The 11563-nt window shown below is 46.3% G+C and overlaps 2 protein-coding genes across 2 annotated transcripts in view; one reads left to right on the top strand and one right to left on the bottom strand.

Moving 5' to 3' along the window:
• The window catches only part of DSTN (destrin (actin depolymerizing factor)), an 8958-nt gene extending 5124 nt beyond the window's left edge, over window positions 1–3834 (top strand). Inside the window, exons 2-3 of the mRNA XM_006902081.1 lie at window positions 1182–1258; window positions 3555–3834. Coding sequence (XP_006902143.1) covers window positions 1182–1258; window positions 3555–3664 — 187 coding nt within the window. The 3' untranslated portion in view covers window positions 3665–3834. The remainder of the gene's footprint in view (window positions 1–1181; window positions 1259–3554) is intronic.
• Window positions 3835–7571: 3737 nt separating this feature from the next.
• Window positions 7572–11563, bottom strand: part of RRBP1 (ribosome binding protein 1) — a 46382-nt gene continuing 42390 nt past the window's right edge. The window contains exons 18-25 of the mRNA XM_006902080.1: window positions 11374–11445; window positions 10676–10771; window positions 10230–10313; window positions 9204–9311; window positions 8732–8815; window positions 8474–8572; window positions 7988–8128; window positions 7572–7610 (exon numbers count right to left, since the gene is read on the bottom strand). Coding sequence (XP_006902142.1) covers window positions 7572–7610; window positions 7988–8128; window positions 8474–8572; window positions 8732–8815; window positions 9204–9311; window positions 10230–10313; window positions 10676–10771; window positions 11374–11445 — 723 coding nt within the window. The remainder of the gene's footprint in view (window positions 7611–7987; window positions 8129–8473; window positions 8573–8731; window positions 8816–9203; window positions 9312–10229; window positions 10314–10675; window positions 10772–11373; window positions 11446–11563) is intronic.

Here is an 11563-nt window from a genome sequence, read left to right as displayed (position 1 = left end):
TTGGCACAGGACAGAGCAGAGTTTAGGGCTGTTGTACATAGGATCGCTATGAGTCGCAAATGACTCATCGGCACATAACAACAACAGCAACAACAACAACATGGAATCGTTAAATACTTAAGAGTACTTAGCAGTACCTCATTTTCTCTTAGAGGTTTAATGCTATATTGAGCAAGATGACTTTCAAAGATAAACAGTCCTGAGGAGATTGATGGTTTTTCTGTCCATTGTTAATAATTGGGTTTTTCCCCCAATATTTATTTATGGAAAGTGGACACTGCAGATTCTGTAGATGCAAGATTGACAGCACAATTGCTGAATTGCTGCTTAGCTTGAAAAAATGATATGAAAGTTGTTTTTATAGTCATGAGATTGTAGGTGTAGATTAAATTTTTTCTTAGAATAGTTGAAGTTGACTGCTGTTTTGATTACTGGACATATTTCATTATTGAAATAGATACAAATGAAGGGTCTGGGGAATGGTAAAAGATTGTTATTTTATTTGTGGTATATTCTTTTTTAGAAAATTACCTAAAGACATACTGAAATATTAGCATTTTTTAGTTCTGGGTGGCATTTACTTGACTTTTTTACAGAATATTTTCTATACTTTCTGTATTTAGAAACATTTTCCAACTAGGAAAATAGATCCTAAAAAACTTTGTTTAGATATGGTTAATAGTCTGAACCCAAGTTTCATTAATAAATTGGGAAAAGGTGTTGGGTTTCTTTTCTTTTTTTTAAGAAAAATAATAGTATACTGATTACTATAATTACTACATAGTTAACCTTATGTTGGTTCTTTGAATCATTGATTTCAGCTCCCCACCACCATCTTAGTCAACCTGAGAGAATCTGTGTAGGCCTATCTGTGAACAGTTATTCTAAAACCTGATGCTAGTGCGTTGTGTTAGAGTGTGGAATACTACTGTTCTGTGAGGCTTTCTTAGCTGCAATTTTTGTAGATCATCACCAGAGCCAACTTTTCTTTTACCAGTCCAGTGTGGACCAGCTGTGCAATCCTCTAAGGAGGTAGGAAACAGAAGCGAGTAGGTAGAGTGGTAGAAGCTGTCTACCCCTGGGGGAGACAGAGGCCCTCCCCTAACTCATACAGATGCTTACTCACATTTTAATTGTACCCTATTTAACCACTTTTACCTTTCTGACATCTCTGTATCTAGGGCACCAGAACTAGCACCTCTGAAAAGTAAAATGATCTATGCAAGCTCCAAGGATGCAATCAAAAAGAAATTCCAAGGTACGATATCAGCTGACTTCCACATAGAGTTGTGGGAGGTTCCTGGAATTGGGATGACAGCTTTTTAAAGCTGCACATTGTCTTCTTTGGGTAGGCTTGGATACAAAGAAGTATCACTTCTTTTAAAAAAGAAAACAAGATTTTAGTGTGTCGTTTGCATGGTACAGGCATACCCAGCAGCCTGTTCTTTCTTTGTGTGTCTCATATTTTGATAATTTTCCAAACACTTCATACTTTTTTTGTAAAAGTATTACATATTCAGTAGACTACACTATAGTGTAAATATAACTTCTATTTTTGCTGGAAACCAAAACCATCTGTATCTTGTTTTATTGTAGAAATTATACAGTATTTCTCTGTGTTCACTGAAGTTGCAGTTTGTCCCAACGTTAACCTGGACTGGCCACTCCTGGCTCTGAACTGCCTGTGTTAATTCTGGGCACACATTGAATGTCTGTGCTCAGGCTGGTTTTTAACTATTTGGAAATATTGCCAGGTTTTCTACATAGTAGGAAGAGATTAAATGGTTAGTGTTGGTTGTAACCTAGTAAATTTGCTGTTATATTTGAACATAGTTGATTTAATAAAATTGCTGAGAGAATGTTCTTAAGTGGGAAAGCTGAATAGTCTATACTTTATTTTTCAGTTATATTATGACTTTAGGTAATTGTCCTATCTGTGTCCAGAGAAAGAAAGGTACACTCAGTCCTTGAGTTGGCTGCTTACATTTCACTGCCGCAGACAGTATCCTGATGAGGAGGTCTGGCCATACCTCCTCCCTGTGGCCTGGCAGAAATATTGGTATGGCAGGAGGAGCATGGGGCAGGTGCTCAATGACCCGCACTGAGGGCTCAGCTTACCTTCTAACAGCTGTGTGACTTGGCACATCTCTTAATCTCAGCCGACTTGGTTCTCTCAGCCAAGAACAAGAATCCTGACTTGGATCCTGTGTGAGCTTGGTCTAACGAGGCTCCCCAACACCTCCTTCCATGGCTTTCTCCGACAGCGAAGCCACCCTCACAAGAGTGGGCCCCTGTGTGGGGTCTTTGTTTGATTTACTGTGACTGACTTTTATATGCTTATTTACCCATTTAACAGGTTTGCCCTAGCTTGTTTTACTTAGTCAGGAAAGCAATTATTTCCCTTCCCGAGCCTGCAGCTGCTTGTTCAGTTCCTTGTCAGTTCCCTGTGCATTTGGGTTTATGCTGAGATGTCCTCCAGGAGCTTGCCTAACAGCCTGTTAATTTATGTTTTACAGTGACTGATAAGTTTCAACACTTCCAGAATGCAAATGGAAGCAATGTGGAATGGATTTTTTTTTATAGTCTTTATTCTGTATTACCCTGTGGGAAAGGAAATACTATATTAAACTTGATTTGTTGTTTTGTATTGTTGAGCAGGAAGCAACTCAGCCTGTGAATTTCAGGGGAGGGGATTGCCCATCTTTCTCCCATGGGGCACCTGGTGGATTTGAACCACTGGTCTCAGGGTTGAGAGTACAAAAGCTATTTACCACAGTTCCCAGATTTAGGGATTAAAAAATTGTTTTCTCAGATCAATAGTCCTAACTTAACTATAAACTGCCTGTTAGGATTTCAGTAGCTTCAGAAATAATCTTAAAATTATGAATAATTCAAAACAGTGCAGTTATGTTAAGAGAGAAACTGCTTTATACAGTTCCATAATTGATCTTATTGTGCCATGTGTTGACAGTGTTTCTGAGAAAGCAGTTGGGACACTTTGCACATAATTATCAGTATGATACATTTAAAAAAATGTATAGTGCAATTCTCCCTCAAGGAAGCAGTTTTGCAAAGCAAAAGCAACGCAATTTGTATATATTTTCTTTAGTTGTAGACTAAAGTGGCTATTCAAAATAGCTAACTCATTTCAGTTTTCTTTTTTAAAAACCCAGCTATCATTTGTATTGAATTAGTGTAAATTACTGTGTTGCAGACTTCACAAACTGAACATAGGTTGTTTCTTGAATTAATGACAAAAACCTCAGAATGCTTCCTCTGCTCCTTCATATGAGGATAACCAGGATCCAGTTTCTGACAGCATAACCTGGCTTTGGCTGGTTCTGTGAAACTATATATGGAATAATACAGAATGTACACTTGGATGTATAGCTGCTTTCTATTTTGATGCATGAAGCTATATGTCTTTCTCATTATTGTGTAGTATTCTAGTATTTGTAAATGTCTTAGTTTAAAAAACAGCATTTCTTATATCTTAGAAAAAAAACAGATAAGCTGCTCTTATAACTCTAAATAGAGTTGTTTTTCCTTCCTAGGCATAAAACATGAATGCCAAGCAAATGGGCCGGAAGACCTCAATCGAGCTTGCATTGCTGAGAAGCTAGGTGGATCTTTAATTGTAGCTTTTGAAGGATGTCCTGTGTAGATTATTATTCAGTGCCACAAACCAAAAGCTTCCATGTTTAATGTTTTCTTTCTATATAAGTAAAGCAAATCTATTTAGGCCAGGGTCTCACGAAAGGGGAGCTATCTTCTAGAGTAAATGAAAAATTCTCTACACATGTGCAGATGGCCCTAAATTAGTCTAAAGTTTTATTGGTTTGAAATGAAATTCTTACTGGCCAAATGCCTTTCTTTGATGAGTTGGCTTATAAAGATTATAGTTAAAAGATTTTTAATGGTGCAGTTGACAAAATCATAGGCGGCCATAATGGAGAGACTTATTACATCCTTGTTAATCTCAGCAGTTACTTGGTTTCTTTGCTTAGAGAATTGGTCATTTTGGCCAAATTCATTATTCTTCATTGATCCAAGTTGAATAATGGAAAATAATTCTCTGCACAGCATATAACACTATACACTAACTACAGTAAGATTAATTCAGCCTTTCATTCTACCAGATAGGTACTGGAGACTGCCTCCAGATTTTGTACACTTACAGCCAATGCTGATCTTGCAAAGCACTATTTCCAGCACTTAGTGAAAGTGCAGGGTGCAGCTCCTGCACCACAGTGAGCTTCCTTGCTTAATAGTTCGGAGGTTGATCGTGCATCCTGGAAATCATGGTGTGTCCTCAGGACAATGTGCAATATCATGTAATGATTAATTGACTTAAAATGCAATTTAAGGCTCTGTTAATAATTTGTTAATGAAAATGATAATGTAGTATATTGACAAGGTAGAACACCTTTGGCTCCTTCAGAATGTTGCTGCTTCTGATACAAGGAGGATTGGAAGACTGTTGAGTACAGGTTTACTACTTAAGGGCCTGGGAGAACTTCATCAATTCATAGAGCAAGTTGCCCATGGAATTGGAGTACATATGACAGATGACAGTCCCAGGAAACATTTGTGATGGATTGGATGTGATTGTCTTAACATCAGAGATACACAGTTGAACTTAGAAGTAGTAGTATTGGCTTTATGTAATAAAGGAAGCATTTTTAACTTCTCTCTGGTGTAATTATTCCACGTGTGAATTGGGGATAAAGATCTTTCTTACCACCAAATAGAAGTTAAGCCCTCAGAATCTGGGTTGTTTTTGAACTAAGCTTCCATCTGGTCAAATGAGAAAGCTGGGAGTCTTTCTTATTCCAAGTTACTATCTAAATGCCAGATTTTTCTTTTTTATTTTGTAGGGGAATAACAAAGGTTATCAACAAAAGTTAGCATCTTTTTTTTCTCCTTTGTTAGCATTCTTTTAATCTTCCCATTCTGATTTCCTTACAGGAGAGCAGTGCATGTAGTGACAGTACACGACTCCATCTCCAGAGAAGTGTCAGAGGCTCAGGGTCATCCTGCAAAGCAGGCCATGAGGCGGTCAGGCATGGGGTTGAGTTGTAGAAGCATAGCTGTGTATGTGTGACACTTCTGCAGCCACCTCTTTGGTATAGTATGTACACGGGGTGCATGTAGGAGATGCCAGACCAGATACAGGGATGTCATAGAAAAGCTTCCCGAAACCCCACTCTTGTTGGGAAAATTAGGACAATACTAAGAGTTGCCTGTAAACTCCATCTTTCTTGGAGAAGCTAAGAAAATGACTGGCCGAGTTCTTGTAGTTGGGATCTCCAGGTGGTTCTGGTATCAAATCAGGGTGTTAACCCTTAAGTGACGTTGCTCAAAAATAAAACTGCAAGTGTACTATATCCAGAAAACATACATTCTCACAAACGATAATTATGCCCATTATAAAGTTTGTGGAACGCTGACTGGGATTTGATCAGTGATTACTCTTTTGCCTTAAGCAGCAAATGATGAAGTCCATCTTCACCAACAGCCCTGAGGCAAGAGATGGGAAGTCTACTTCTTAGAAGTGACTCAACTGAGAATTGCTCTGATTAAATGGGGTGGTGGCAGTTTCCTGAGTGGTTTTGTTTCTTCTTGGTAGGTGGAAGGGTGAGGATCTACTTACCTAGCAACTCCACAGGAGAAAAACTTCATTATCTGCTCTCCCATAAAAAATGTGCCATTGAGTTGGAAGTGAATCAGAGGCATTTCAACATGGGAGGATACCTTTCTCCCTCAAAGCATCTGGTGGATTCAGACTGTATGCCTCAAGTGGTAAGAATTGGCAGTACAGCTTAACTACTAGAGCTCCCATAAAGAATAAAGCCCAAAAACCCTATGGGACAGGTCTTTGCAAAATGAGACTGGTTAGAATTTAAAATTCACACTAACAACAATACAGAAATTTCAGTTAAGGAGGTTCTTATTCTAGAAGACACTGGTCTCAGCAGAATGGCAGGAGTAATAGAATTGGGGTTTCCCTCCCATGAAGAACCAAGCATCCTGTCACTTTGTCTTACTGGGCCTCCAGCCCCTTCCAGGAAGTTCTAGAATTGGCAGGATCAAGTGAAAATGCAGTGGCCACTAAACCAGAGACTCCAGGGCTCTTCACAGCCCAATGAACAGTCTTCCAGACGACTCTGCACTCACAGCTCCCTCCACCTGCACTTCCTGCCTCTTTCACCTTCACTTCATCTAAGATCCAGCTCAGAGCTAAGCTCTGAGGGTCCTGTCACAGTGCATGCCATGTTTCCACAAAGCTGGGTCTGGGTCTTGCAATTCAATGACCCTGCATCTGCATATGGCAAGCCAGCAAGTAGCTGGAGTGTGCCACAGTATAGTACTGGACAGGTTTGCATTTCATGGCAGTCACCTCTCACTGCCTAAGGTCTGTGCAGGTTCAGAGAGGACGACAGACTAAGGGCTGTGGTGGCCAGGGCTGTGTCAACGTGGCTGCCGTATTTCACGGGATACATTACATAAAACTACTAGTTTTGTTTGAGTGAAACCTAAACAAAACCTAAACATTTTGGTTTGTAGCTGTCTCTTCCCAAGGACACCTAGCTAAATGCCATCTCGTTTGATCTCCCAGCCAAGCTCAGTCAAGTCTATGAGGAGACAGCACTTGCTTCTAGAACTGTCCCATCCCTGAATTTGTTTAACCCTCCTATACCTCATCCCCCTTCTGCAAAGCTCCAGGTTTCTCATGCTGATACACAGGCCATCTTGGTCCTCTTAGCACACTTTGAGAAACTTGCTTCCAACTGGCTTGACTGCATTGGCCCTCAGCTGCCCCCTCCTCCCTTCCCATGGATGCTTATCCCCTCCCAGCCAGGACACACTCTTGAGTTCACCACCTGGAGCACACTGTTGAGCAGCACCTCTGCAGGAGGAGGGCAGGCCTGGAAGGGGCAGCGGCAGGTCAGGAAGCAGTGATTCCAAGTCAAGCCAAGGGCTGCTGATCCTTAGTCCTTTCTCTTCTGTATGAGGCCACCCCCCTCCTAATTCCTCAGGCTTGTAGGGGAGCCCCACATGAGACAAGATCAGTGCTGGCAACAATATGGGCTTTAATGGCATTAACATCCAGGTCACGCTCCTCGTTGGCAACTTCTTCCAGGGTGGGGGTGGCTGGGCCGAGCCCCTCCAGTCTTTGATAGGGCTTCTGAGAGCTGCCCCTGGACCCCCACTGCACGCATGCACGCACGCACGCACACACTGCACTGCACTGACAGACACACACACAGCCCAGCCCGGCCTCCCGGCACACCACAGCTTCTCTTCCAAAATGTGGATTCTGGGCTTTGGCATCAGCTCAGTGGTGGTCTAGGGCTGGTCTGGGCAATAGTGTTTATCAAATGTTCTTTAATAAACTGGGGATCTGGAAGATTTCTTTCTGTGGTTCTTAGAGACTCTCGCCTCGAATGGCTTCTCTTGGAGTTACTGGAAGTTGGGCCTGGATAACGCTGTGTTGGTTGGGTTTCTCTTTGTAAGGAATGTGTAAGGCATTTTGGTAAGTTGAACAGTAACAACTTTTTCCAGGACACTCAGACTGAAGTACCCTCCTTTGAGCTGCTACTGTCCGCCTGCAACAGAAGGGGAGAGTGAGGCTGAGGCTAGGCCAGGCTGTGACCCTACTCACTGCATACCAAGGGGGGCCCTAACCTGGATCAATACCCACAAACTACTGCAGTCTCTTCAGGCTCACTACAGTGGGTCTGACTGAGGGATTGGAGATTCTGGAGAAGTGTTCTGTGGAAGCTGTGGTCCCCCAGCCGAAGGGAGGTGGTGGTGGTGAAGTGTCAGCAGCCCACCTCCCACCATGTGAAGAGGGCACCATGGGGCACTGGAGTATCTCCGCGGGTCTGATGCCCACTACACCTGGCAGGGGTGAGCGTGTAGTGGTTCCCTTTTGCAGGTGATGTGGTCTTAGCGCCTGGGCAGGGCTCTGGGCTGCACACACCTGGTCCAGCTGCTCCTGCAGTGTCTTTACTCGCTCCCTCTCCGAGGCCAGCTGCTCCTGGGTAATCTTCAAAAGCTCCTGCAGCTTGGTAGCTGCACGGCCTAGGTCACTTGTCAGCTTCTTCTCTTTGTCTAGTCTTTCCTGTGGCCAGAAGGATGGGAAGGGGACAAAGGTGGGTCTTGGTCATCTACCAGCCTAGCTGTAGAAGGTTCTATGATGACCTTTCATGATGTCCAGCGCAGGAGCCATCAGATGTGTGTGGACACTGAGTACATCAAGTGTGGTGAGAACTCCTGAAGAACCTTTGTCTAGCCATGTCTCCTCCCAGGCTTAGCACCCCCACATCCTCTGCACCCACAATTACGGGCTAGGACTGGAGAAGTCTCTAGGCTAGCTCCTCCCCACTCCAGCACAGGACCCCTTGATGCCAGGGCCGGCTGTCTGACTCCCACATTAGGTCCCGCCTCGGGGTGTTCCCACCCCCACCTTCAACTGCATGACCTCCTGCACTTCTGAAGCCCCCTGGGCAGTGGTGGTGCGGAGTTTGTCCAGCTCTTCTTGTAAGCAGCATGCAGCCTTCTGAGCCTTGTCAGAGGGGAGAGAGGAGCAGAGTCAGCAGAGAAGCCCTCCCCACACTTCACTGGAAGGACAGGACTTCCACAGTTTGGCCTGCCACGGTCTGTCCTCCTAACATGCCCCATTCACCCCACAACTGAAAGGACAAAATCACAAGCAGGTCCTCACCTCCTCAAACTCAGCCACAAGCTGTTGACGCTGTGCCTGCTCGCCCTGCAGGACGGCCTCTGTCCTCTCCAGCTGCGTTTTGAGCTGCGTGGGGATCACAGATGGACTGAAAGCCTGCCAGAAGGGCCCTCTCGGAGCCCTCCACACTCAGGCAGGCCCAGACCTGAGACCTCATCCTCGGTGTGGGGACTGGAATGGCTGGAGGAGATGCTGACCTCAGGCACCCTGACAAGGCACCAAGCAAGTCTCCACAATGGCTGGGCTGGCCTGCAAGTGTGTGCCTACTGGGTCCCCCTCCCAAAAGCCACATCCCTGGAACAAAGGTCCACCCCCTGCAAATGTCAGGCTTGGAAAGGCTGTCCCCACGGAGCCACTGTGATTAGTGAAGGGGATGCAAAGTCCACAGGCAGACTTGGCGTGGGGGAGGCCCCACATGGTTAGTGACACAACTGGGACCGCTCACCGCCCTAACCTCGGCAGAGTCCTGCTCAGCTGGGGGGGCCTTTGAGGGGACAGCCAGAGACCCCGCTACTTCACCATCCTCTACACGGCTCTTCATCTCACTCAACTGCTGCCTGACCTGAAATGGGGAGGGCAGGTTTGTGCAGGGACATGGCTTCTGGGCCCCGACCTCATTGTGCAGGGCCCCACATTCAGGTGACTGCTGCTGCCCTCAGGTGATTCCAGTGACCTAGCATGGGGACGGTGACACATCCTGTACCACGTAGCATGCAGGCTTTCTGGGGCGTCGCCCAGTGCCTCGCTGGACCTGTCACCAGACCCGACACCAAGAATGGCCCTGGCAGGTGGTTCTCAGCCAGACCACAACCCCAGGCCCACAAGTGATGGAATCCTCTCAAAACACCAGAAAGGTGCAGGGTGAGATTTGGAAATCTAACAGTTTCTACACATGCAGAAAGTGACCTGATTTTTAAAGGCCTCTTCAAGACAAAAGAACAGACAGCCCTGTCTTGCATTCTATTGCCTGCCCGCCGCCACCCATTCTGACAACGAGCTCAGCTCTCCCGGAGCTGGGAACTGAGCCAGATATAGCCCCTCAGAAGGGCTCATGGCATAGCAAGTGCCTTCTGGCATGTGGGAGGGTGTTCAAAGCAGGGCTGGCCATTCTAATGTGTGACCAAACCAGGCTAAGGCATGGCTCCAGTGAGAACAGCCTAAGACCAGAGTGTATCACAGGATGTGGGCCACAGCCCCCACCTAAGAAGCCCTCATTGGAAGCCCTTATTCCCAGTCACCCACATTGGCTGAGAGGACCACATTATGGGGGACAGAGAGGAAAGCAAGTGTGACTACCTGGTGCTGGCAGCGACTAACCAGCTCCAAGTGCCTGGGAAACAGGTAGTGAGTCCCCTGGCACATGGACACATGCCCACTGTGCTGAGATGCCTTGCCTGGTACACACAAGACATGCACAAATGCCTATGTGCAGTCACTGCACACCTGTCACTGTTCCTCAGGGGACAACAAAGGTACTTACCAGGGCAAGCTCGTCGCTTTGCTTCTGGGCTTCACTCTTGGCTGTGTCCAGCTGAGATTGGGATTCTAATAAAAGCTTTCTCAACTTAAGAGAGAAAACAGACATGGTGTGAGAGGGAAGAGCACAGAGGTGGCCAGTTACTAGGAGCCAGCACACAGTGAGGTGCCTCCCCATCATCAAGGAGCATGTGGTGGTCAAGGGCACCGCTGAGGAGCAGGGCATAGGGGAGTAGGGCATGGGGGGTTGAGGCTGTGTCCTCCTGGAGGCCCACCTTGGGGATGAAGTCAAGCCCAAGGGCTTCAGGGGTGTGCCTTCTGCTCTAACAGGAAGAACGTACTATTGATCTAAACTATTCCCCAGAGTGCTGTCACTGGGCCAGTAGTGTCCTGTACCACCCTCTGGTGTAAGCCCCTCTCTCTGAGGATCTGCTGGGTGGGCACACTCACCCCCGCCACCTCTGTGGAGTAGCTCTGGCACTCCGCGCTGGCCGCTGCCATGTGCTTTTCCAGCTCTGCCTCCAAGTGTGCAGTGTGTTCTCGCAGCTGTGACACATCCAATCACACAAGTGTGCATGCATCCACACGTGCACAGGTACACAGCAACATGTCTGATGTCTGTACCACCAGTGGGAGTGCCAACCCCAGGGAACAGGTGACTAGATCATGTCTAGCCTAGCCCACTGGCCACTTCAGACTGGAGTCAACAGCTGACTGCATGGAGCCAACACAGAATGCAGATGGGGCCTGGAATGGCATTGCCAGGCAGCTCTGACTGCACTTGCAGCAGATGGGTCCTGTCTTAGCTCTTAGATTTATCTCAAAACATCTGCAGGGCCACCTGCTGCAGAGGTGTCAGGGTGGGATCTGATCCCCTCTGCCATGTATGTACTGCACAGGGCTCGCCTTAGCTAGCCAAACCTGGGTGGTTCTGAGGGTCCCATGTGTCTCGGCCACACTTAGGTCAGGAAGACCTCAGTGAAAAGAACAGGTTTGATAGAGTGACCAAGTTTGGTAACTAACCGGTTTTTAAGAGAAGCATAAGGAGCATGCTTGTCCAAGGGGTGAGGATTATTTTCATCTGGACATGAGTCTTGTCCAGGGGCTCAAAAGATGGGAAGTCACACCAGGCAGGGCCCTGCACACACCTGATCAGAACTCTCCAGCTCTCCTCTCAGCCGCTCTACCACCTCTTCAAGGTGCTTCACCGTGATGTGAGACTGGAAACAAGGGAGACCCTTGAGAACCCAGATGGCTGCTGCATCTCCTCTTAGAGGGAGACCAGGAGTCTCCAGACCAAGAAGGCTGCAGTGTCTCCGCCCCAACCCCAGAGGGGTG

This window comes from Elephantulus edwardii, unplaced genomic scaffold (assembly GCF_000299155.1).
Source record: "Elephantulus edwardii isolate Elephantulus edwardi_28Jun2011 unplaced genomic scaffold, EleEdw1.0 scaffold00366, whole genome shotgun sequence".
In the NCBI taxonomy this organism is placed as follows: Eukaryota; Metazoa; Chordata; class Mammalia; order Macroscelidea; family Macroscelididae; genus Elephantulus; species Elephantulus edwardii.
Note: the sequence above shows the minus strand (reverse complement) of the source record. Positions and strands in the feature narration are given on the sequence as shown.